Here is a 27,794-nt window from a genome sequence, read left to right on the forward strand (position 1 = left end):
GATATTCACGAGTTTTCATCAGATCCAGAACATAATGAAAAACAATTAATTATGTCTTTTTTCTTACTGGTAAATGAAAGAACTTGAGAAGTATGCAAATTCAAAAGATCCCATCATTATTATCAGAATTTAAGTGCATTTTTCACTTTCACTAAGTTTTTCCGTTCAGCAAAACGATTCACTGTATTTGTTTTCCTTTGCTTAGTTGGTTTGACGTTAAGTATTTTACTCGTTGATGCAATTGAACGAACTTTGAATTTACATGAAAGAAAATAATCATATTTAGTATCTCACAAGTTTTATAAAGAACTTCTGAACATACACTCTTAGAAGTAAGGGGTGTAAAGGAATACACCCCTTGACCCATATGTAACTCCTCAAAACTACATTTGGACGTTCAGTCCGCTGACGTCGAGCTAGCAATACCGAATTTTACGAGCGGCTTGAGAGCTGTCGGATATAACGGAATAAGTAGGTAATGTGCTTATCGAAAACTAGAAACAAAAACACTGAAATTTTGCAGCAGGGCCAAAACAAAACCTCGATTGTCTTACGGTAGCCTTTAATACTACATTAGCTGTTTTAATAAGTTGTATCGGTCGACTATCAAGCCGCTCTTGAAAGTTGGTATCGTCGCTTCAACGTCTGTGGACTGAACGCCGAATTGTTGTTTTGGGGAGTTACATGAGGGACAAGGGGTGTACCCCTATGCACCCCCTATTTCTTAGAGTGTATGCGAAACAAAAGAAATTTCAGAAGTTGAGTTCAGGAATTGATAAAATGATTTCATAAAGTCAACCTCTTACAATCTTACAACAAAAATATATTAAGAACAAAAACTAAATAGGTAGAGAATTATTCTTAAATAAATGTAATAGACTCAAAAACGTTCATTATGATCCGGGAAGAGGGTATTTCGAAATAAATGATCTTAAAAAAAGCCCAAGTTTACGGGGTTAAAGAGTTTGCTGAGATAATACATGCATATACAACATTCAAACCAATTAGAAACACATTTGAAAGACACATAGCAAACGTTCAAGGAATAAATTATCAATGGCAAGGGGGTCTTGTTTAAGTCAAAGGTTATAAAAACGTCTTCGTACTTGTATGGATATTGCCATGCGCGACTCCGAGAGAGCGCGTCTGTGGCCGAACGGTTATTGTGCTTGACTTTCACGCGAAGGGCCTCGGTTCGATTCCCTGCAGTGGAGGGACCATTTTGTTATTTCTGTAAATGTCGCGTTCGCGTTCGAGAACCCTGCTGCTAATTCGAGGTTAGAATGTCCTACGCGCCAAACATTCGATGCCGATTGTTCCAGAAGCATTCGCGTGTACAAAAGGGGCTCCGCGTGGCGAGCCGGTGTCAGTCTCGCCCCAGCGTTCGATCCTGCGGTTACGCCGCCATCGACGCCTGCGACGCTAACCTTCTTTTATTTTTTTTTGGGGGGGGGGGGGCACAAGTTTGCTTTAATCAAACGTTTAGTTTGTTCAGTTATTCCGTACCTCTACAGAAATCACAAAAAGGTCCCTCCGCTGCCGGGACTCGAACCGTGGCCCTTGGCGTGAGAGTCAAGCATGGTAAGTGTTTGGCCACAGACGCGCTTGGCAATATATTCTCTAAATATGCATGGGTAACACCTTTAAAAAACAAAACAGGTGAGCAAATAACACAGGCATTCCTTCTAATATTTAAGTGAAAAAGAATACCCAAAAGGATACAGACAGCGCACGGACTAGAGTTATACAATAGTAAAGTACAGAGATTGTAATAAAATTGTAGTAGTTATTTAGAGCTTAAGGCGTCTGTTGTCGCCAGGCTCAAATGAACATTACAAGAAAATGAGAAAATGTGCAGTATCAACAGGTTTGAGATAACGTCGTTAAAACTGTAATACATCCTATCGTTATTAAATGGACTTCGACCGAGGCCTCATTCAAAAAATGAAGAGTTTGTCAGAAAAAAAAACAACTTATCCTTCACCGAAAAGTAATAAGAAGCCGAAATTCAAAGTTCGTAATACTTTGAGATTAAGAAATTATAAGGTTCTTTTGTTTTGTTTCTGAAAAGGGTTACAAACAGATTTATATAACCGACGTCTTTTGAATACAGGAAGCTTTAAGTGACGATGTTCCGTCTTACCATTTAGTTGACATGAAGAGAGATAATATATTGGGGAAAACATGGTGAAATACGCTTTTACAGGGTGATTTTTGTATATCGCTTTCATGTTATTTCTTGAAGGTCATTTGTCAAGGTCGGGGGTATGGTGAATGGTCGAGAACTCTCATTTTCTATATTCCTGATGAGTTTTCGTGGTTGTCCAAACCCAAAACCAGAAAATAAACTAGGGGCAAAACACTTACGCCGTGCCACACTGCTTAGGCATCATGCAAAGAGACTATCTATATAGACACTGTCTGGGTCGTATTTATGTTTCGTTTGACAATCTCTGTATGCATACAAAATCGGTCTGCAGACATGTTCGATGAATGTGTGAAGCAAACATGTTTCCAACATGCCCGAGGCGTGTGTGCAGATAATTCTCTCATCATGTCTACGACGAACTTTGCATGACGTATAAGCGGTGTCTGCGGCTTTATTTGCGCTGTCGAAGTTAGCAGCACCGTAGAGTTATTAGAGCGCAGCTCTTAGGCGCCCGTTCCCCGGTTTCGCGGCGTCAGCGTCTCCGTTATCGTAACCGCGCTAAATTGAGCTGGAAAATTGACGTCACGTGAACTCAACACCAACTGAATTCCCCACTAGATTTAGCGGAGAAATTCAGTTTCTCCTCTAGATTTAGCTGGAAAATGGACGCAACGTAACCTCAACACCAGTTCATTTCCCCGCTACGTGACGTCAGCACCAATTCAATTCCCCACTAAATTTAGCGGGGAAATTCAGTTCCTCCACTTGATTTAGCGGACGAATTCAGTTTCTCCGCTTATCGGGAAAATTGACGTCACGTGACGTCAACACGAATTCACTTCCCCGCTAAATTTAGCTGGTAATTCAACTAGTTTCTTTGCTAAATCTAGCAGAGAACTGAATTTGTTCATAGGGGACTTGACACCAGGTCATGTGACGTCACTTTAACCGCGAAATCTAGGGGGGAAACTGGATTGATGGAGGAGGGGAGATTAGGGGATGGAGGAGAAAGGGAAGGAGATTGAACAGAGGAGGAGGAGAGGCATACCCTCCCCTCCGTACCTTCCCTTCCTCATTACAAAGATTTGTAAACGTCTTTCTTTTTTTTTTCTTTTTTACGAGCAAGCTTACAACTACCACGCACCACGTACAATTCAACATGCACGGAAAGCCCAAATACAGACGCTATGAAGCACGCACGAGGCCGCACTTTCTTTACTGCTACACCGTCTTATGAACTCGATAAGTGAAATCCACTGATTTGCTGGTGAGGGCCTCTGTAACTACGAAGGTTACAGGTATTCTCTTTGTTCTTGTCAATATTTTACTCCGAATATTACATCTCGAAGTTCAAGAAATATATCTCCAACTCAAAATAATTGATATCGGCGGGAATATTCGATAGAGTGGCCCAAATAACCTCTCCTGAGGTTGTTTCATCTTTCGAGCGTGTAACCAGTTTGCTTACACTCTTTTTCACAGCGGCACCGTTTTATACTCCCTTCAAAAACGAAGAATGTTCTATACCACATCACCATATTGTACAATAAAAAATGATGTATTACTCGAAATAGAGGTGCTGAAAGAGTGTAACCACGAGTGTATCTGGGACACCCTCTTTACACCTTTGAGGGTGTGAAATGTATTTTGTAACGTACTAATCGGCCTTGGCATGACTGATTATTCTGTAAGAGTTACCTTGTCAATGAAAGAGGTGCCATGGCAACCCGAGAGCTGACATTCTCGGACATCCGGGACTTTCCAGTACGGATGAAGGAGCACGGTGAAGTCGAATCCATTGCCTCCTTTGAAAACAGAAAAGAAGTGTTGGCACATGTTTGAGCTAAAACAGGCTTTTCGTAAAAGCCTCGTCTAAATATTAGGCGCTAAAAAAAAACAGCCATCTGCGTTAGGTCCTTATTTTGAACTCTTTTTTTCACGTTCCTCCCTCTGGAAAGCACGGCGAGATAGCCCAACCACGCACCTTATTTCGCCACCCTGTCATCTCCTTCTGCACAATAAGACCCTCCTGTTATGGTCACCGGTAGCATGGCAACAAAGCACCCGCTGATTTGACGCACACGCGAACGCAGCGTTTAAAGACAGCAGCAGCCGATGCCATTTTAGAATACCGCCTGCTAAAGTCAACGCGACAAAGCTAGCTCGAGTCGCGTGCACCGGTGCGGAGGTCGACGTTGAGGGCCTATACACTCATTAGCATCTTTGGTGCTCGATGCATTCAGTTGCGGCAGACGGCTGCAGAACTTTACGGAGAACGTTTGCGCCAAGCTTGCACACACAGTTGCGTTGAAACGCAGTCGACTGCTGTCGAGAGTCAATAAGAGCTCGCAATAGTCGCTTCGGCGCTCGCGGCTCATCAATAATAATCGAAATGCACGACAACGTGGCGGCGCCCAGCGACAGCGTCGAGGTTGGTCGAAGTGTCCGATCTTCGGAATCTTCCTGCCGGCTTCCGCGACTTCCGTCCAGCTTGAACCATCGCATACACGAAAAACGTGCTGTTCCCTCGTTCCCACCACTCCAACATCCAAAGGCAAGATCCTGTTTCCGAACGCGGAACCGGAGGCGCGCCACTGCCATTGACGGGCTTTGGCGAGCACGTGACCCTCCCTTTTTTTCTCGGTTTCTCATTCATTCAGTAATTTGTTCATTCATTCATTATATTTCGTTTCATAATATGTCCCAGTTGTATACAACCAGTGATTGGTGTATCCCAACGCAACGCTTTAGGGAGTTGAGCCAGGTCCTACTTTCTTGCGACCCGTAAGTGCGACCGCGCCCTTCGTACCGCAAACAGCCGCTTTCTGCCGCAAGAACGCCGTTCCGCACTCATACGAGCTCAAACGCCAATGTGTGCATGGGCCTTGAGAGCGAGAAGGGGTCGCCTGCTGTGTCCTTGGCGTTCTGACAAAGGGTTTTTTGGTGCAATCAAGGGCTTGAAATTATAACGGGGCCATAGAATTTCCACTTTTAACAAAAACAAAAATCGATCAACATTTGTCGGTGTCAAAAATGCAAGATCGGGTAAGGCCGAGAAACACCGAATTCAAGAACTTTCTTTATGTGGGGAGTGTTTTTGCAGTAAGCCCCCTTCTCTTAGACGTTCGTCAGGCTTATCTAGAATCAAACACCCTGCCATTCCTGAATCAGTTGAGTCACACCTTGAAGAACAGTGTCATGAGAATTCGGTCAGTCAGTCGATCACCACGATTTGTTACAATGTCCTTGCCCTATTCGGGTCAAACCTAGGGTAAGTAAAAGCCGATAATTCCAGTCAGAGGTAGAGTAACTGTAGTCAAAACTGGGCGACGGCTTAAGGCCATATACACTGGCTGCCGTTATCGGTTGAATCTTCTAAACAAGTAAAAGTCCACTTGTCTTCCTCGTTGCGTAAACATTTTCCTTGAGAAAAATTCAACTTTTGTTATCTCACGGAGCGGAACAATAGCAGGCTACAGAGAAAATGCAAATTTCTGAATGACACGTCAAAAAGTACTCGGACTTCGGCCCGTGTTCTGACTCGTCCGTGGGTGGCAAGCATTGTTACAACTGAAATAATACTTAAAAAACGAGCGAGCTGGTGATGATTCATGGTAATAAAACCCGAGACTCAGGAACACAGAAGGGGACGAACACAACTCAACGTCTCAATTGTTGTTGTGTTGTGTTGTGTTGTGTTCGTCCCCTTCTGTGTTCCTGAGTCTCGGGTTTATTACCATTGTTACAAATTGATAAGCGTGAAGCGTTATAAGGAGGTATACGAATTCCGAGGTAAATTTTTACTCGCCCTTTTCCATTAGTGCTTTTCACCGATAACCACCATTTCTAGCGCCCGTGCGAAATAAATTGCCAAAATGCACCTATAACAAAAAAAAAAACAAAAAAACATACATGTTTTTAAAATTCAAAAAAGAGGAACAAAAACAAAACAAAAAAAAAAAAAAAAAAACAAGGACAGAGTGAAGGACGTCGTCCTTTTTCCCTCTGTTCATGTGTTTTTGGTTCCTGAAGCACGTAATGAATTAACTAGCCCAACTCACCATTTTGTTACTGAAAAACATCCAGCCAATTTTTGTGATAAATAAACGCCACAAGATCAATGGCCTAATTACAGTTCATTTTTCCCGAGTAAAACCGAACGAAGCGAAGCGAAGCAAGGGGTGATCGCGCGTCTGTTTGGAAGCCTAGTTTGGAGCCTTTAGCTAACATTGCCTCCGTGTCAATAAGCGGACGATATTTAAAAAAAAAAAAAAAAAAAAAATGCTTCCGGCTGCTACTGGCTTCAAGCAGCACGTTCGCGTCTGCGTCTATTTAGGAGATGCTTTGATGCCATGGGGACGGTGACCTTAGGTGACAGACTTTATTGTGCGTAAGAAAACCGTGAGGGGGCGAGACCGGGATAACCAAACGCGCGTGTTTTGGCGTGCTTTACAATAAATAGGCAGAAAGCGAACAAATAAAAAAAAATGAAGACTTTACGCAGATGGTTTATTTTTATGAATTTATTTGTTGCATTCCTACGGGCCCTTTTTCAATGACATTACATTAAGAAAGGGGGGGGGGGGGAGGGGAACTGTCAAAGGCAGCAACATTAAAAACAAATACCAGATGCAAAAAAAAAAAGTCTTTTATTTCCGCATGTAAAGGCTTAAAAAGGCGATTTAACGATTTTTGGACCTGGGCTAATTAACTTAAAAAAATAATTTGTGTTACCTTTAGAACGAAGAACAGAAAACTGTATTTTCCTGCATGCTCTAGTTTTTCTTTAAAAAATAAATAAAAAGAAACAATTCGAAGGTCAAAGTGCCCCTCAACTCTTATGTCATCTTTTGAGTGACGTCCCTGGGCGACAGCCTGGTTTCCCCGTTGGGTTCTTTCTGCAGAGACCCTAGCCACTTACTCCATGATTGTCGGCTTTTCAAGGATGAACATTGCCGAAGGTCGCGGCGAACGATCGAGAGAAGAGACGGTTCCGAACGTTGATACAGTTCTCGTGTTCATACATGGTCAGAAGACGCGCCAAAGCGATGGAGGACTGAGATCGCAGCAGCTACAAATTTGCGCCAACTTTTGGAAAGGGTTATTTACATAGAGACGGGAAGATCGTTGCAGTCCACAAGGGTGGTAAAATTGATTTATTAAAGGCGGTAGTGCATCCAGATATGCGTTGGAAGCTTCAAGAGTTGTTAAAGGGGCACTCAAATGTGCCTCTTGCAGAAGCTTGTTTTTGATGGCATACTGTTTTCTGAGCTTTAATCAGTAAAAATTACAAGTTCTAGATGGTAATTTGCTCTGAGTAAACTCAGAGCAATAACCATACACGTGAACTATTTTCCTTTGGGGGTAATCCTCAGATCCTCACTACCTCCGTAAAATTTGACCAAAGAAAATAGTCACTCGGAATGGAAAGCGTGCTGGTAAGGATAATATAAATAATGGGAAGAAAACAAAACACAAGGACGGACAAGGTTAATCTTTCGCGTGGAGATTCCAAACGTTAGTATTATTGCTCTTCTTAGGCGCGTGGTGCATTCTAGTTCGAGAAAAAACGTCCAATCTTTGGATGGAGGAGACGTGGCCCTAGTGAAACATTTTATATATATATAAGAAATATTTTGGTCCAATAAAAACATGCTCAAATAAGATAATTTAAGACCACATAATATTATTATAAAACATATCAGAACAATATAAGATTATATAAGAAATAATAAACTTGTCATCAGTTCCAAGGCGCAGAAAGAGGGGCATGTCATGATGTATGATTATATTTTTTAATAGGAAAATCGATCACCCATAAGTGTAATTTCAGGCATTTTTAGGATGCTTAGAGACCGTTGATTTAGTTATCACCATAACAGACTACTTCAAAACTTCAAAATCCACTTGAGTGCCCCTTTAAAGGGGCACTGACACATCAAAATCATATTTTTTTTTTTATTATCCGAAACGATCGAAAACGATGCCGGGACATTACCCTCAAAATTTGAAATTTGGGAATTCAGTATTCGTGAAGTAAAAAAACAATTTCCAAATGCCGAATTCGAAGTTCCCGCGCGATCGGCGCCGGTGCCTTGACGTCAAAAATTGGTGAGACCTGAGAGTCCACTTTTTTTTCTCCACTCCCTGCTGTTGCCATGGCGACCCAAAGCGAGGAGGAAAGGAGCGAGCGCCGGCTCGTTGCGGCGGACCGGTTTTGAGCGGTGTCGCCTGTTTTCCGTTGGAGGATACCAATCCAGGAGACGGCACCACAACGAACTCCCGATTTTTGGTATTTCAAAAAGAAGGGCCGTAGTGCGTTCGCAATTGCGTTAAAAAACATGTTTTAGGATTGCCGTAATTAAATGTTATAGAGATGTCGCCTACAAAGCTTCTAAATTTCCTGATTCTTGACGTCACCGATCAAAAGAAGCGAGGAGGCGAGAGGCGGGAAAATCAAACGCCAAAAATAAAAAGGCGCGCGCGGGCCCGGGAAAATTTTTTTTCCCGGTGCGGTTTTTTTTGCGTGTCTATGACTGCAACTTACATCGTTTTAGACAATAAAAATAAATACGACCTTTGGGGTGTCAGTGCCCCTTTAAGGCGTCGATGTGAGTTGTTCAGGGGGCAGGAAGATACAAAAGTTGACTTCTAACGGTGGGGTGACAGTGGCGCACTTTACGATGTAAGGGAGGGCGTGCTAGCTTGCGGCGTGTTCGAAGCGCAATCAAATTCAGGCTTCTTTCTAAGCGTCTAATATTTTTACAAGTCTTACAAGACAAGCATTTTTTTGGGGGGGGAGGGGGTATACGGTTTTTTTTCCCCCCTGTAGCATGGGGTTAAAGTGTTAAATTGCCAAAGTGTCAACTAGGAAAATGATTGCCCTCCTCAAGAGCAGGTTCAGACAATAGTGGCAAGGAAGCGATGCGCATACCATTGTTCGTGACCGCCAGTTGAATATCAAGTTCAGATTTCTTCAGGGTGATACTAAGAGACAATTCGAATCTGCAGGAGACCAAACAACATCCGTGAATTGTAAGCCTATTATGTCCTGGGATCACTAGTCACACAACCAACAAGTACCACTCACAAGCGTGTCAAGTACACATTACAACATTCTTTAGGCTTAATCTTCGCTAACCAAGAACAAAACAACAAAGTTAACTAAACAGTTACTTACCAATCCATCCATTCACTAGCTTATTCATTCGTTTTTTTACGTGCTCTGGTACAAATGGCACTGGTGAAGATTAGTGGGGTTGCTAATTAAGTGATTGTTATCGCCACCAGCAGTGGTGGTTGTGGTGGTAAGCTTTTTGGAAGTTTTAAAGGTTAAAAGCTATCTGCAGCCACGAGGACAATTTTATTCATACAATTTACCCTCTAATCTCACTGCAGTTTTAGCCAGCCCCTTGCCATGTGGTAAAGGGATGGCTGAGCCCCGTGTTTAAACCAACCTCCACGGTTAGTTTAAACACGGGGACTCAAATTTCCCACTTGTATATGGACAAAATAAAAAAAAAAACTAGCACAATTTTGATATTTTGAATTGGATTGCTCCGAGTATTTTAAATAAAAACACATGTCCCTTGCGAAAAAAAAAAACATATGCATACATACGACTCGTATCCCATAATACCACACGACGCGTCCATCGCAAAGAAATATCTAAATACGTAGTTCTCAAAAAGGAATTTAACATTTAAACTGGTTCAAGACAATTTCCCTTACCTTATATATATTATATTCGTAAAGCACATAATATTGTCGGTACTGTGGACCATGTCTATTTAATAAACCTATCCTTAATTGTAAAATTATTAAAATTAGATGAAAGAAAACAACACTCTTTATATATAAATCATCTCACAGGGAAAGTATGGTGGGCAATCATGACCAAACATCATTTAGACCTGTACGTTCTTTCTCGATAAAAATGTATATAATATGTCAAATGATTGTTTCCTTTATATGGTATGAGATATGGGTCGTATGGGTGAATTTTCATATTAATAGGGGATACCGCTAATCTGATCTTATATAAAAAATGGAATTTAAATCCACTCATGTGACGCATCAAACCGGCTACCTGTGATCCCAGATCGATCGAGTGTAATCGTCATCAACGAGCTTGAGAACCACTCTTGCATCTTGATCGGTCTGTAGTGAGGCAGAAGGCAGAAAGATGACATGAATATACATTAATACTTCCGAAATCTGAATCACTGCATAAATCATTAAATAATTCATCTGACCTTATTGCTTTAATAATGGTGGAAGTAGTGACAATAATAGTAGCAAAATAATTGTCTAAAGTTACATAAATAAAACACTGCTTTTATTGTCTCAAATTAGAGACCTCATGGTGCCTGTCGACGATTAGCGCACTCGCCCAATCTCAAGTTCTTACATCATGATGTCAGTTACTCGAGCAGTGATGTGAATGATTTCGATTAATCTAGGCTTACTTTTCACAAAAATTGCTTATCTGTGCGAGTAGACTTGTTTGTTGAGCAATTAAATACGTCAAATTGATGGGCTTTCTTGATGAAAGGCACCGTGGGATTGTCACAAGAAAGTCAAAAGGCGAAAGTCAGCAATAAATCCGAAATTCAGACGAACAACTGCTCGAAAACCACAACATAAAAAATGGTTCTACATCTTTACACATTCCCCTCGGTATATGAAAATATACTTAATGTAATTCAGGTATTAAAGAATTCAACAAAAAAGCATTTTCTATATAGTAACTATTACCAATATTTTATTCTGACACTGAAGCACATTGCAGTGGTGACCCGTGCTCCTACCTGCGTCGGCGGTTCCTTAATGGTCCATTCCATCGTGTGGGCAAATCCATGATGAGGTCCGAGTGCCCAAGGGCCAAAGTTTGCTAAAAGCAACCCCTCGTGTTAGGGAAAAATTCTGCACCCCAGTGCTCATGAGATCCGTATGTAATTTTGAGCTTAAATATAACGACGTTTTCGTGTTTTCGGTAAATATCGAAAACCTCCGATCATTAAGGCCCGATCCGGATAATGAAATTCGAGGAAAACTGAAAATCTTCGAATGGGAGCTGTCCTTGCACAAAACAAAACCCAAGCTTTGCGAAAAATAATACTATATTATATATAGGTCTCTTTCGTGTTGACCTGAAACGCAGCATCACTCAACCGTCCGCGAGGCAGCTTTATCCTTCTTTCGAGGTACACACCTCAAATAATGTAGTTTTCTTATCGGTACGGGAATGTTTTTTGCAGGAATTCTGGTCACGAGAATAGAACTCCGCAACCTGATCTCGTGTCCTAGTTTCGCAACCTAAGCCCCCGCTAAACTACGAAATTCTGTCTGACATCAAAAATAGATATAAAAAACACCGAATCTTCGTAAAAAATAAACTCCGATAAAATAGCATCCAAATGATCCTCCAATACACGGAGCCCTATATCATACCTTGTCATTCACGTTCCGCGTTTATGGTTTCTGTATGTTTTGTTTCTTAAATAAAGTTTCCTACTCTTGCGTTTGTGTTTTGGTTTTAACATCGTACAATTACATTGCACACTCTGTACAATGTTATTGCAATTGTAATTTTGATTCATTTGTATCAGGCGCGCTCATGGTGACGGGCTAGGCTAAGCGGAAAGGTCAAAACACTTACACGGACAACGTGCTGCTTTTTTAACCTTTACGCGGATAATGGCAGCTTTTTTAAGCATCTCATTAACATTACGAATAATGGGGTGCTTTAAAAAATCCAAAATTGTGAAAAGTTCTTTAACATGTTTTGTGATCAAATATTTCCAGTCAAACCCACAACGAAGGGGGAAAAAACTTTTTTGAACTATGATAATGTAGTGATTGTGCAGGCGAGCTGGTGGATGTTAACCATTTTGTTCTTAGCCCGAGACTGAGGCAGGAAAAGAGGAAAGTTTCAAAGTAGAAGAAAAATGAACAGTCGAAGACACGTCTCTATTTGAACTGGCGCTTTTCCCGTGGCACAAAGTTATATTTAATTTTAAAGAAAATTGTCAACAAGAACAAAATCGAGAGAAATGCATGTTTGTCGCTTGAAGCTTGTTAGAAAACAATAACGAGAATACCTTAAAACCACGCGCAATTAAAAAAAAAATGAAAAACAAAACGTGCGATTAGTTTGTCGCGCAGCACTGGAAGAACCAATCGCCGCAATCCACATTGCGAGCTCGGCGAACGACGAGGGCGAAACAAGGTCCATACTCCGCTTCAGTCCCCCCGAAGCCAATGCAAAGATCGAATAGAGCCAATCAAACAGCACCAGAAGCACATCGCCGCCGCTTTAGTCATTTTAGTGCCTATGTGATCGTCGACTAAATCAATCATGCACAGTCACGTTTCACGTGTTCAAGCAGGCCCAGTCTCTAAACGTCTTTTCGGCATCGTCATTCGCCAAAGATTAGGCTAAGCAAAATGTTAACAGGTGCCACTTACGGAACACTATTGGTATGCCGCCGCGAATGGGCGCCGTGCAGTCGGACGAGGATTTCTCGCTGTGGTAAATAAGGGCATGTTACGTCATTCTGTGGTAAAACGCGTTTCCTGGTCTTGGATATCATTTATAAGGTATGACCTAAACTGTTTCTAGGCGTATCGGATGCGTAATAATGTTCAGCTACTAAACTAGCGTAAGTTCCAATAAAAAAAAAACAAAAAAAAAAACGCCCTTTCCCAGCATTTTTTCGAATAGATGGACGCCATTATATATTCAAAGGGTTTCGGTAAAGCTCGTCATTCGTCGGAAAAAAATGTACCAATTATCAGATCAGTTAACTCTATATGAGTTGTTGTTTCTTGAAGCATGAAATACTTTTTAAAGGAAGCCCCAATCCCAAAATGTTTCCGCCCGTCTGTTCAGGCATTTTCCGCTAGCGATAAAATTTACATTATGTGACCTGACTTTATGTCACCTATACTTCAATTCAGGCTTAATACTAAATTTAATGCGTAATCAAAATTTTCTGCAGCATGTAGAACAGATTAGAAACACGAAGATAGAGAGACGGAAACCTATTTAGCTCACCGTTTTCGTTTAACCTAGCTGACGAAAGAATCGCTCTAAAATGTCTACTGGGGCCGTACGAGCGAACAAGATCAAATTTCACCTCATGAAAAGTATTTCTTCGCCGTCAACACGCCATGATGTCACGGTGGCTCCTGCAATGGAAAAAAAGGGGAGTCCACTGGCTCAATAAATTGCTAAACATCTGCTTTAGCAGTATCTGATCAGTTGTGACATTTTCGTTATGACACCCATCATTTTGACTAATTTTTAATTTTGACTAATTTGACTAATCAACATTTTTATCGTAATATAGGGTTTATTTTCGGTTTACTGCATGACACGTAAATAATCATTACTACAAATAAATTGTCTTGGGGGTTTCACAAAAAAGTTATTCATATAAAAGATGCATTTCTATTCCGCGCAGAAGCTAAGTTTTCTTTGTTTTGTTAGGTAGGTCATGTTCGATTTGCAACAGTCATCTTCATTACGATCAGAACAGATTTGCTCTGTTAGGTGTATCTTTAGAAAAATGCGGTTCGTAATATTTTACTTTTAAACGCTAACCTTGCGCATCCTAGCTAGCATAGCCCAGTGGATTTCAAGAAGTTTTAGCAAATAAAGTAGAACATTTACTTCACTGACAGCTTAAGAAATGCATGGCGTGGCGAACATCATATTATCGCTCCATAGCCTATGAGATTGTGGTATCAGGTAATCAGACTGCCGGAGAACGATACCCCGAGGAAGAAGCGTGATTGTAATAGAACCAGCCCTGGGTTTCCTAAGGAGTAACTCCGGTACATTTTAACGTGAAACGCTCTTTGTCTAGATGTCAGACATTTCGTGAAGCCCAGATAAAAGTGAAGCCTGAATATAAGCGTGGCCGCGATGCTGGACACTGATTGGTTGACTGGTCCCTAATGAAAAATACACAAGGCAATCCTGGTGTGACATCAGAGAATCCTGGTGTGACACCAGAAGATCTGTTGTGCCCACCAGTAATCCTGTTGTATCGAGCACACCACCCTGGTGTGCCCACCAGCAATGCTGGTCTATCGACCGCACCAGCCTACTGTGCCCACCAGAAATGCCGGTGTACCCGCACACCAGCCTGGTAAGCACACCAGGAGAGTCTGCTGTCACACCACATGGGCTCATGTGCCCACCAGGCAGCCTGGTGTGCACACCACGCAGTTTGATGTGACACCAGTGTTGTCTTTTCGTTGACTTTTCCCCCCGTCCGCGAGCATGTTTCTGATTAGTATGTGTGACGCCCCTTCCCCCGACGTGGTGTCTCGTTTCCTCCCGTCTTGGTGGTCGCCAGAGGCTTGCGGTGGGCTCCTTTCTGCTCAAGAAGTGGCCCCCTCGTCCCCAGCCCTTTCCCGGGCGGCCTTGAGCAGTTTGGGGCGCTGGTCTCTTCGGCGGTTTCCCTTTCCCTTTCCGCCAGTATTCTTGTTGAAGTTTGAGACAATAAAGGAGTTTTCTCTGTGAGTTGAAGCCGAAGAGATCTGTGTTGGTGCGCTTTCCTGACTTCCGGCGAGCTTGGTCTGGCAGCAAAACAACAAAGGAAGCTAGTAATTATTACAGTTTTTGGTGCCGAAACCCGGGAATTAACGGCCAGATCATGCCTACTACGAGCCAGGAGGGCGTCGATCACCTGAAGCGAAAGACCTGTGAGCCGCCACAACAAAGGTCATCAACGGGATTGGCCTCCTGCTGGCTACGGATCCAACCCACACCGGTGAGCTCGAAGAAGCATTTGATATTCTTCTACTTAAGGAGGCTTCCCTGAAAGAGCTGGACAAGAAAATCGAGCCATCTGTCGAATATAATACCTTAGAAGAGGAGATTTCTGGCGCAAAGGGGTACGGGGACTGGATCAGCGTAACTAAGAAACGAGTCAACCGCAAGCTGAAAGGTCAAGAATTGCGGAACAACAGGGCGTCCGGTTCTTCGGCGCAGTGCGGTGGCTCCGAACAAGCTCCAGTTGATCACGGCCAACTCCCTACAACAGCAAAGCTTCCGAAGCTTTACTGTTGTGCTATTTTGCTTTTTTGAATAAAGTAATTTTGATAGCAGCGTTGTTGTCAAACTTATCATTGTACCCTTTTTGTGTGAGTAAATCAACTCAGAGTGAACAGATGCTCTGGTATCGCACCACAACAAAACCTGATGTCACATCAAAACGCCAGATTGCTGGTGTCACACCAGCACACCAGATTTCTTGTGTCACAACAGAAAACCAGATTCCTTTTGGGAAAATGTCCCAAATCATCTGTGAAAAAGTATGGTGTCACATCAAGTCCCACCAGCCCTTGGCCTGGTGTATTTTTCACAAGGGGTGGGAGAGGAGGAGTGAGGTGCTCCACGCTGATTGGTTAACGGGGAGTTCACGTGACCAGAGGAGTCGGCGAGGAGGAGTGGTAGGCGAAGAGAAGCTCGACCACCTGTGCATACTTAGAGAGAGGATATCGAGAGTGTGGTGGGCTGTGAAAGATCGCCATGTTTTTCAGTCCGATTAGCGGTAGTATCGCTCTATTCTAGAAACAACTATCGAGTGTACACATGGTACGGGTTAAACTATCTGTTGAAGAGCACCGTGAACGTAGGCGTCTTGCGTCTGGAAACTCAGACTATCGCTATATGATTGTGATGCTAGAGCGTCTCACTCACGCAACACAATTGCCTAGCAAATCCCCATAAAGTTTTATTGATTTTAGGGTTACGACTGCTTTTAGTGAAGGAATTCTGTTCTTGAATTACGAGGTGCAATATCTTTTGGATGCCTTCTGTAGTTTTGTAGACATCTTTTCGCAAAGTTTTGTTTCAGGGGTATAAAGCGAAACCGAAACTATCGATTCGAGAATGATGGCACCCCTTGTGATCAGCTGCACGGTCATCGTGTGACGAAAAGTTCGTACCGCGGTACCGCAAAACGTGCGACTGGTCTAGTCGCAAGAGCAGTTCCGACCAGCCAGGTAAGACGCTACGGCTGCTTTAGATACCTAGATATCAAAGATCTGTAGCAAATATTAATAGATATTCATAACATGTCCTTGTAAAAGTCAAATTCGCCACAATGAACGCAGGCGCAGCGCAGGCTCAAAACGAGCCTCTGCTTATGTTCTGCCTTTGCAAAAATTATCAGAGTTTTAATTGAGCTTCTAATGTATTCTTATAGAGCCACCTCAAACGGAATGTGAACTCCATGTCTAATGAGTTTCATCATACGAAACTCAATGTCTATTTTATTAAATTGACTTACCAGGAATGCAAATGAGTTTTGTAATTAAGACTCAATATATATTCCTTTTAAGTTTCTTAATAGGAATGCGAATAAATTTGGCCAATAATAACTTAATATTAGTTTTTGTAATTTATTCATTAGGCCTCGCAGGTTGGTTTTATTATAAAACATAATGTGTAATATTTTGAATTTACTCTTTAGATGTAAATGGGATTTATCTTTAGGGACTCAATATTTATTTGAGCTTACTCACTATAGTCGGTTACGAGTCAAGAAGGTAGGAGAAGCTCCTCCCACAAGCGTGATGCGCCCGTTTCAAATCTCTCCGCAGTCGAAAGAAGAGGTTACAAGAAATGCTCTTTGTCCCGCTTCACTGGATAGATATTGGCTACAGAGTGATGCCAACTTGTCTCCGATCCCACTTTTTAAGAAAGCGACCTTTGTATTCATTGGAGGAAGAACCGAGCATCTGAAAGCAGCCTTTGTATCCATCGGAGGGGGAAGCTAATCCCCGAAAGTCGTATTTGTTTCCATCGGAGGAGGAAAAGCCTAATCTCCCTCTCGTGGTTTCCACAATGCTAAGTCAAAGTCGAAAGATAAAGAAAATATGTACAGAAAGGCAAGACCCTCCTCACGCGTTGGCCGCGACGTCACGGAAACGATGGGACGCTATTGGATGGGGAGGTGGCGGAGGGATATATGATTTCTTTTGAGGGGCATTTGCCGCTACCTTCTTAACCTGTAACCTACTGTAGACACACGCTTGAGTTCTCTCACTCGGAAAACATTCCTGTGTCGAGATTAGAGATTCGAATGCATTATTATCGTTGAGTACTAGAGATAAACTGATTTACACTCTGTAGTTGAGTCTGTCATGAAGCGCGCAGCCGAGCCCGCGCTCTCGTGAAGCGGCCGCCAATAGCTATTTAGGAGCCGTTTCGCTCAGCTAATGGGAAAATGGGCATTTCTTTCGAGTTTTTTTGCGGTTACAGACGCCGCCGGTTCCGCCTTATGGGAGTGTTAATACCTTCGCATTAAAATTATTTATCCCGGCCTAAAATTAATTTCATGGCTCCTTAAAGCTGTCGGCGACTACAGGCGCTCAACGGACTAAACAGTAGCCTGAATTTTGTTGGCTGTGCCACAGACTGTGGAGTCAGGTGATAACAGGCAGGCGATTGACCGTTGAATCACCATCGTCAGTACGCTCCACAATAACAACACGGCATTCATTCCTCCCACAAAATACGGCACTTTCATCCCTTAAATATGTTATCTGTCTGACGTAATGATTAGTACTTGCGTGTATATTTAGAGTGCCGAAAGTTAATCAGCCCCAATGGTCGTCTGGTATCTCAGCTGTAGATGAGCAGTTTAGCCAGTGCAGTACAACCGCCGCGTACACCGTGCAGTAGCCGTACACGACCGCGCGCCGGTGCGATGCTCATCCAGATAGAAATGGGGCAGGGGTAGAGCGTGGAACCCGGGATACCTTGGTTCTACAGCGCGAGATTTCACTCCACGTGCTTTGAGCTGGTGTGCGCTAGCTCACTCGGCCACCAACCGCCCTGTCTGACGTTGAGTGATAAACTATATCACACGAAACAAAACGTTCTAATTATCGTTACTAACAATCTCATTACAGCCATTATTTAGTTTCCATCTCTATCTCTTTTTCATGTCAAAGAAGCACCACCTTTACTTAAGTAGGAAGGCTTTTTCACACACGTGCGGCAGCTCACGACCAGAGGGGCTAAATATCGCTTTCAAGTCTCACGTGTCTGCTCACAACCGGCTGCGCGGTCGCACTTAGAGTGGCATACAAACGGATTTCAAGCTTCTCCGGTAGTAAGAACTTCCAAGTGCTATGTTCTGTGTTCTAAGTGTGTGAACTAGCCTTAATGCTACAGTCTATAAAAAAAAAAAAAACTCTAAAGAACTGAATTTAAGCGAACGGCCCGACGCCATTTATTGCACGGATTGCATTTATTGCTACCCGACTTGGACATTGAAGTCTTCATTTATGTAACGTATTTAACAATTGTGTTACTAAAAAAACAAACAATAAAGGGTATTTAATTATATCAATTTTTTTATTGTAAGGACCTCGCCGCCGCCATCGACTTCTGAAGATTTTACGAAACTTACCGAAGCGTTTAATCTCCAAGGTGTCCTGTCCGTGCGTGAGGCATATCGAAGGCTCCATTACAAGGTCTGCTCGAAACGCCTAAGAAGCCTAAACAAAAACATTAAACATTGCAGGGTGGTTAGCATTTGAAGAAGAAACAAAGAAGGAACAAGACTTCTAGATGTACAGATAGTAAAAGCCGACTGTATAGTAAAGGAAAAGAGCGCGCCTAACATCAAATAACGAGCGCGTCGGTAAAACGTAAACGCTCGGAAAGAATAAACAAGAGGGGACGAAAGAGGGGCCACTGTTTTGTTTTCGCGTATTCTGGCATACTTAGAAGGACGGGAAATATTACTGTAAAAAAAGTCTCTGCGTCTACTTTCTCGCACACCACGCTGAGAGCCAATCACCGCAACTTACGGGGGCAGCTCAGCGAGTGACGATGCCGAAACACATGTTTAGACCAAAAAAACGCAGTCTCAGTTGTGACATTAATCAATGCAAGCGTGACGTTTTGCATTGCTTAATGTCACAACTCAGATTGCGTTTTTTGGTCTAAACATGTATTTCGGCATCGCCATTCGCTGAGCTGCCTCCGCTATTTGCGGTGATTGGCTCTCCGAGTGTTGTGCGTGGGTATAAAACTGAGAAGAAAAAAACCCTTACGAAGGCCGGACTCCGGCCGAAACTTCGAAGATTAAATCGTCCGTTGTTGCTGTTTTTCACTAAGGGTTTTTTTCTTCTCAGTTTTATATATATATATATATATATATATATATATATATATATATATATATATATATATATATATATATATATATATATATATATATATATATATATATATATATATATATATATATATATATATATATGGTGATTTCATCTCAAATCGTGCAGGCTAAAAGGGTCGAATTTTTAATTTCGCCGAAAAAAAATATATGTTATGGCGTCGTCTCTAAAAACGCAGTAGCCACAAACCGCAAGTTCGTTGGATTTTTTGTTCTCGACTTACGAATTTTAAAAGAGGCCGCGGCGGAAAGCAGTGTTTTTCATATCCGTCGTCGGTCGGATGTTTCACTCGATCTCCCGCCGTGGATTTTCAGTCCACATTATATTAACTTTTTTCGAGCACTCTGTGAACACATTTAAACGGCTTTAATACCATGAAATAATTTTAGGCTTTTCGGTTTTTTTCCTGTAAAAATGTCAAAACGCCCCCTCGGTCAATTGTTGACGAACTTTGACCGAGAATAAAAGTTTCGTGGATCGTCATTAATCTCATTCAACGAGGTTGTGCACTATCTTACAAAGAACCCCTCAACAGGAAAAGAATATTTACTTTTTTATCAGACAATTTTTTACCTCACGTAGGGCCTCCCTGTATTTGTTCGTAACAACGGCCCTGGCAACGGTTTGTTTGGAGCGGATCGCCATTTTGTGACGTCATCACTTACGGGTCAGCTAGAAGCAAGGAGGGTGAACAAAATAAGCCGGCCTTTCTTTAGCTGACAGTGACTATATATAATTCCGCATTTGCCAATTCGACAATGGGAGGCCTTCTCGAAGGTAACGACGAAAATGCAGGCGTATAATGATCGAAGCACGAGGGAAACAGAAAACTTTGCGGCTCACCCCTGTGCAGCGCGTGTCGAATGTTGGTACAAGGATGGACTCTGAGAGTGTCCGCCGAGCAAGTACTATATTCTTGTTCGCCCGCTATCTTATCGTTGACACTGGCCGAGGCCACCTCCACACGCCCAGCTTCGTATCTTGCGCCGCACCGGCCGCACGTCTGCCCGCACTTCTCGGCGAAGACTGCGAACGCGACCGTTGTAAGGAAGGAAGTTGGACTGACGCGGTAGCAACGCGGCTCGAGGGAGGGATAGTTTTCTTTTTACCTCGGGCAGATGGCGCCGCTAAAACTGAATATAGCACGACTATAAGGTTTTTGACGCGTGTACTCATGTTGAAAATAGAATATTTATAAAACATTACATTGTATTGAGCCCATAATGGCACGTGCTGCCAGCTTATTAAAATGCACCCAGGTGCGCGTCAAGCCTTAGCTCCCTTGGCCGCAACCCCGCGGCTGCAAATCCTGGAAATATTTCCGTTGATTGCTTTGCCATCAGGCAACGGAATTGTGACGTTTCGACATAGTAGTGCGGTTTCTCTATCCTTTCTGGTAAGAGAAACAATGTAAAAAATTAAAAAGTGCAAATTCGTTCAAAGTTAAAATTGTGGCATCTCCCTTTAAATGCCGTTATAATAACAACGCCGCATTCGCGACATTGCTTCCAGGCAATTCTACGCCTACCACCGCTAGGTGGCGGCGAACAATGAGTGGGGGCAGAGCCGTATATTGGGAGAGTTTGGCCAGTGGGTGTGGCGACGAAGGCACCGGAGAGGAGAAAAGTAAATGAAAGGGAGGAGAGCGCCGAAGGAGCGAGAGAGAAAGAATGGAGCAGAGAGGAGACGACCGCCATTTTTGAGCAACGCTGTCGGAGACTGGTCGGAGAAGAGCTCTGCTGAGGCTACGCGTCGTCTGCTACGGGCCGACTTCTTTTTCGCCTGAATAAAAGTTTGTGGCCATACGCCGAAAAATCTTAATTTATTAGCTTTTTAACCCACCGAGGAATAACAGAATGTCATTTTCTTTCCAGAGCCAGCGATATAAAAGGCAATAATCGAGATTTAGGTGCCGATCCAACGCATTCCGCCGGGAGAATGATCGAAGATGGCGGCCCTCCCCACTCAGCTGGGAGCAGCCGGGAGCTCACGCGCATGCGCTCATGCCTCTCGCTCTGCGCCGCGTGCTGATTGGCTCACTCGGGAGGAGCGCGATACGGCGGCGAGATCATAGACTGACGAAACTCTCCCCATATACGGCTCTGAGTGAGGGTAAGGCCCCTGTATACTGAGAGATAGCGCAATTCCTTCTTTCTCCATGCTTTCCTCCTTTCCATCGACGGCAACCCTCCTTGCCCTCCGTCCTCGCCACGCCGCCACGCCCCCCGCCGCCATGTCTGAGCGAGGCCCACAAGGCGCTTGGCGGCGCGTGCCTGTGTGCCGGGCACGACCGGGTGCCGCTCCGTACATGTTATTGCATACGGCTGACTAGAAATTTTCTTTTTTAAATATGAAGACAGTTTTTTTTTTTTTTTAGCGTGAAAAAACTAGCGTTTGTGCACCTTTATTGGAGTTATAAAGCACGAGAAGACGTCTCTGTTGGAAAATATAATAGCGCGAGCAGAGTTGAAATTGCTCGGGCGTGAAGACAAGCTTTCTCCAATTCCGCTAAACGCCAACGAAAACAACAACAACAACAACAAAGTAGTTGAGTATTTTGGGACATCGGCATGCACTGCGAAAATATATTTCGTTTACCCGTTTATCGCAGCATCGATAGAATCGATAGAATGCCCCTTTCCCTTCGTCTAATGGGGTATCCACACGAGGGAGAAATCCGCCCCTTTCCTCCGCGGAGCGCAGATCACGTGAGACATACGTCATCCCTTTTTGACGCCTCGCGGCGCCGTTCTCCTCCGTGGCGGAGGCGCGGAAGCTTCGTGCTGTCAGCACGAAAATTCCGCAGGTGGGCGGCGGAGCCGGGGACGGAGTTTTCCGGGTTGTTGACGTCACGACATCCGTCCGCGGACTTCTCCTTCGTGTGGGTAGGGTTTTATGGGCAAGGACTGCTTCGGTAGCGGGAGCTCGTGCCGCCGCTTTGAGCATGAGTCGGGCACGCGCTCGCGCAAGGCTCGCAATCCTTGGCGTACACTCTACCAAAACTTTTTAGTATATTGAACGAAGTGCACTTGGAGAATCGGCAACACTCGAGTTAGGCAAATAAAAGACACCCCGTACGGGTGCAAAACCAGCACTTTTCCGTAGTTCTTAGCATCACCGATCGTTTTGTCAATCCAACAGCTTGGTTTACTTCGTACACATTTTATAAACATCGGATACTACTTTCAACTGTGAACACGCGCGCGGAGGAATGTGCGACGTCTGCTATTTACGCGCCTCGGGCATATAACTGCCCATCAAATGCACTCACTTGTATCCCCTCGGTTAAAATGAAAAAAAGTGAAAGCCGCTTACAACTCCCTGTAACACCGAATTAGAGCGCAGCTCTTGAGGAGGAGGAGGGAAGGGCGCTGGGGGGGGGTTAGACTAACCAGGGGGGGGGGTCACGTGACCTTGGGGGTCACGTGACCCCCAATGCCGATGATGTCATCACTGACGTCACTGACGATGTCATCAGTGACGATCACGATGCGGGTACCGATGACGTCATTAGTGACGTCACTGATGACTTCACCAGTGATGATGACGATGACGATGCGAATGTCGGTGACGTCATCAGTGACGTCGCTGACGACGTCATCAGTGATGATGACGATGCGGATGCCGATGACGACATCAGTGACGTCACTGATGACGTCATCAGTGATGATGACGATGGCGATGCGGATGTCGGTAACGTCACCGGCATCCACATCGTCATCGTCATCATCACTGATGACGTCACCGGCATCCACATCGTCAACGTCATCATCACTGACGACGTCACCGGCATCCGCATCGTCATCGTCATCATCACCGATGACGTCACCGGCATCCACATCGTCATCGTCATCATCACTGATGACGTCACCGGCATCCACATCGTCATCGTCACTGATGACGTCATCATCATTGATGACGTCATCATCACTGATGACGTCACCGGTATCCACATCGTCATCGTCATCATCACTGATGACGTCACCGGCATCCACATCGTCATCGTCATCATCTCTGATGACGTCACCGGCATCCGCATCGTCATCGTCATCATCACTGATGATGACATCAGTGATGATGACGATGACGATGTGGATGCCGGTGACGTCATCAGTGTCGATGACGTCACCGGGGGGTCACGCGACATCGGCGGGGGTCACGTGACCTCGAGGAAGGGGTCACGTGACCTCAGGGGAGTCACGTGACCTCGGGGGGGTCGTGCCCCCCCCACGAAGTCACGTGACCCCGGTGGGGGGCTCGCGCGGTGCATTATGGGACATTTCCCATGATGCACCGCGCGGTTACGCCGACGGCGACGCCGACGGCGACGCCGACGCCGCTCAAGCCGGAAACGGGCCCCTAAGAGCTGCGCTCTAATAGCGCGTGCTCGGTTGCCTTGCCCCAGCATGTTTCTCATTTATCTGATATTTTGACGTTCTCACGCGCAAGGTACACCCTTGAGTTCACTCTCAAAGTTTATAAGCTTTGCAGCACACTTGCGGGCTTACCTTACTGCGTGAGTGACAATATGAGGACGGAAAGATCCCTCAGTCAAGCCTTCAAAACACAAAAGCAATTTCTTTTATTGTCAATAAATGAGGTTTTTTAATTACAGAAGACAAATTCCACACAAAGATGAAGACAATAAAATATTTATTGCTACAAGGCACAATATTGCACATTCGGAAGAGGTCGGTGCCAGTCTTTGCCAAGATCACCGGCTCAAACTGATCATTTGTGAAGTGATCGTGAAAAATAAATAGAGCATCGCACATTTTTTGTTGCCACTTCTGAAGAAGTACCGATCACGGAAGCATGTTCCATAAACAAAATAGCGAGGTGCTCGATCGCTGGTGAATCTCCTTTCACTCACGCAATATGCACGCGGTAGCACTACAACCCTCTTAATTTTAGAGGCACCCCAGTCTCTCACGAATCCTTCTCAATTCAACCGACTCAATGCAAGCGAGCTAAGAGGGAGTGAGTCAGTTTCCATAATTAAATACGCGCAAAAAGACATATCAAAGTTCTTCATGCCGGCAATTTCGTGCCGTGTTTATCTCATCTCATGCTCGTATGAGGCGATCTTCATTGGCGAGACCGAAAGAGGCAGGTGATGCTATCCAGAGTTTTAAAGTGACTTACCTCGCAAAGTCTCCGTCGGGGGCAGTCGAAACTTTTCCGACCGATCCGGTTGGTCCATTGTCTTCGTCGCTGAAGATTTCCTTTTCTCGTCGAAACGGCACAAAGCTTCCCTTTCGCAATGCTGTATGTGCATTCCACAGCGCAACATGATGGCATCGCATCGCCGCCGATGTAGTGATAAAAAAAAAACTAACGGCCAGGACGTATATATTTAATTGAAGGAAATCAAAATAACCACCACGCCATGCGTGTTCAATTTCAAGTCAAACCGCCAGAGATCACCTCCTGAGAAATGTCAACAATCAAACCAAGTTTAAACCAGGATGTTTATCAATATGTCCTGCCACTTACTGGATGGCACCAAATGCTCCAACGTCGTTGGTTTCGATGCGCAGGCAGACGGCACGGCCTTCTTTTTCAAGCGCTTCTTGTTGAGAAATGCGTCCGCCGAAAAATGAGCAGAACAGAGATAGCGCTATATTGTTAAATAGTAGAATTTCGGCAAATTGGCCTACGATGCCCAATTCTCGTACCTGAAATTAATATTAATAGTAAAAGCATATGCTAAGAAATTACGTTCACCAGACTTCGCATTAATGAAACTAACAAACCTCCGAACCAAAACCATAGCTGTGATCCGCTGGGAAAGCAGAAAAGAGACATCGCGCGTCTTAGTAGAATTATCGCACCCTTTGGCAGAACAGTATCGCCCAAGCATTTTCACACCTGGTCTGTGACCAGCTGGAGTTAAAGGCCGACGATCAGACACGAGATTCTGCAAGGCAGAAGATCCTCCTCACCCTGGCCGAGGAGGAAACAGGCAGCGGTGATTAGGGGGAGAGGAGGAAGCGGAGGAAAAGTGGAAAGCGCGAACTGGTCGTCGGTCTTTAAATGATGAAGGAGAGACGCTCCACTGCGACTCTCTTCACGCGAACCAAAACCAGAGTACCGACCGGTCGACGCCCCGGCGCAGCTGAAACCGACGAGAGAACGACCGATGCTCCCGTAATGCATTACCCTCGTTTCATAGTACGAAAAAAAGAAAGCGACAAAGCACCACGTTTTACGGCGGTCACTTTGTAGGGGTACTTATATATGCACGACGGTGCCGGCCTCTACGGCATTTCCCCGAACGCCGGGAGCTTCGTTGGCCCGAGCCCTGACTTTATTATTCGCGGCGAGAAGGTTTGGTGTCGCCATCTAACGGAAGCCCGGCACAACCTAAAGTGGGGACGGCCGACGCACTCGACGCCGCTTTAGAGCTGGGTATTCTTTCGGTCAGCCTGGTTGTCTCGTTAGTAAATTTTCATTTTGTCTCTTTTTTATATAAGGTGTTTTTGCATTTGTCCCGCACGATTACAAATACTGCGCCTGGCATTATTGTCTTCGATCCCCATGTGGCGGGTTCGAATCCCGGCCGAGGTGCCCGCAATCTGACGGAGGCTTAGTGCGGAGAAGGCGCCGTCTAACCGAGCTTTCGGTTGCACGTCAGAAGATCCCCAGGTGGTCCAAACTAATCCTCAGTCCTCCGCTGGGGCGTGCCAGGTACCCGTAGTTGGTTTAAAACGCAAAACCTTCAAATTCGAGTTGCTTATTTCAAGCTTTAATGCTTTCTTATTTCTTTTTGGCATGGGCAAAGCACGGCGAATACGCCCACTTTTACTTTACTAACGTAAAACAGTGCATTTTTTAAAATCTTTTATTGAGTTCTAGAATCATTCGTTGTCCCACTTCCTTGGAAAGTAATGGCAACATTGTTGACCTGGATTGCTTCCTTGAAATAAACTTACGAGTTTTCTATTCCGATTATTGCATCTTTAAAAAATCAGGCACATGCAATCCTGCGCCCATTTTCTTTTATACACATCCTAGGCTTTATCAAGCCTAATAAGATCAGCAGCAGCATCACGTTTATTATTTTGGTAACTGCAGTGAAGAAGTGAACGCTCCCAGCATATCAAGCGTGAATGAGAGTTCTTACAGAGTTATTGAAAAAAAAGAAATGTTGCATTTTGAAGAGGCACACAATTTGAAAGCCTAACTCGAATTAGAAAAGAAAAAAAACGAAAACAAATCATTCTACTCAATTAAAATTAGAAAAAAAAAAAACATAGGCAAGCTTCTAGTGAAATCGTTTTGTCAAGTTATATTTATCGTCAAGTAATTTTGTTAAGATTGTGCATTTAAATTCGCAAATCTATTGATCGGCAGCTGACGCTTCAATGACAGCCATTTGAGACATTGCACCGATGTAGATATTCGGTGATGACCGTAATGACAGTATAATTAAAACGAGAGGAGGTGGGGGATTTCTTTGTATTTGACCTGCAAGTGAAGAAAGTCCTTTTGTGCCCCACTTATAGTTCACAATAATAATAATATAGAGTTTATTTCCATCGAACGTTGATGGTGGCGATCAAGGAAAAAAGCTGTATGGCAGACCTTGACAAGTCCTTGACCGCCAAAAAGGCACAGTAGCAGCAACTCAAAAAATAAACAAAAAAAAACATTCACAAGTTTTGATTACCGCAATTTAACAAAGCGTATTTCAGACAATATATTTTATCATCGGCTATAACAGAAAAGTGACCTATTTGCAGACAGAAGTTATGAGACCCCAACAGTTCGATTTATACTCAGATTTATTTGTGGAGAAATTAGTAAAATTTCTCTAAGGGACAGTGCACTGAATTTTAATCCTTCATCTTCAAGTAGGTTAAGTATTTTTGGGATAGTATGTTTAAACATTTGTGTGCCATAGTTCGTTCTTGCAGCGACCACCCTCAAACATTCTACACGACTGGTAGAATACGTGTAAATATTTTCAGAAAGCTGTCTGTTTCTCGTCTCTTTGTCCTTGTTTTTTGAGCGCTAAAGTGTATTCCAAGCTGTCCAAGGTTTATTCAAAAGTCTGTACCCCTAATTTGTTTTAGTTTTAGACTAGTGACAAGTCTATAGCTAAACAGAGCGTGTATATTGATGACGCGAGACTTCTTAAATAAACTAGCTGCGTGGAAGTCAGATGGAACGTCTTCTATAGCCCTTAACGCTTTTTTTTGTAACAAATATATTTTTCCTCGATTCGTCGACGTTGTTGTAGCCCAGACTTAATTAAAATAATTTAGGTGGGAGTAAAATAACGAATTATATATTAATAATTTTACCTTTTGGTGGTAACATGTACCGGTGGCGGTTTATCACACGTACTGCTTATGACAGCTTAGAAAAAAGGTAGTTAACATGACTATCCCATGACATAGTCTCGGTAGAAATGGCACCTAAGAGC

General features: G+C 43.8%; 1 protein-coding gene across 1 annotated transcript in view; it reads right to left on the reverse strand.

The window, feature by feature from the left end:
- LOC115319949 (putative glucose-6-phosphate 1-epimerase) overlaps positions 1-20,458 on the reverse strand; it is a 56,281-nt gene extending 35,823 nt beyond the window's left edge. The window contains exons 1-8 of the mRNA XM_029980021.4: positions 20,207-20,458; positions 18,589-18,676; positions 13,291-13,342; positions 12,620-12,678; positions 10,960-11,042; positions 10,239-10,309; positions 9,084-9,154; positions 3,848-3,954 (exon numbers count right to left, since the gene is read on the reverse strand). Of these exons, the coding sequence (XP_029835881.3) occupies positions 3,848-3,954; positions 9,084-9,154; positions 10,239-10,309; positions 10,960-11,042; positions 12,620-12,678; positions 13,291-13,342; positions 18,589-18,646 (501 nt within the window). The 5' untranslated portion in view covers positions 18,647-18,676; positions 20,207-20,458. The remainder of the gene's footprint in view (positions 1-3,847; positions 3,955-9,083; positions 9,155-10,238; positions 10,310-10,959; positions 11,043-12,619; positions 12,679-13,290; positions 13,343-18,588; positions 18,677-20,206) is intronic.
- Positions 20,459-27,794: the final 7,336 nt, after the last annotated feature.

The sequence above is a fragment of the Ixodes scapularis genome, unplaced genomic scaffold (genome assembly GCF_016920785.2).
Source record: "Ixodes scapularis isolate PalLabHiFi unplaced genomic scaffold, ASM1692078v2 PGA_scaffold12__126_contigs__length_90152505, whole genome shotgun sequence".
Classification (NCBI taxonomy): domain Eukaryota; kingdom Metazoa; phylum Arthropoda; class Arachnida; order Ixodida; family Ixodidae; genus Ixodes; species Ixodes scapularis.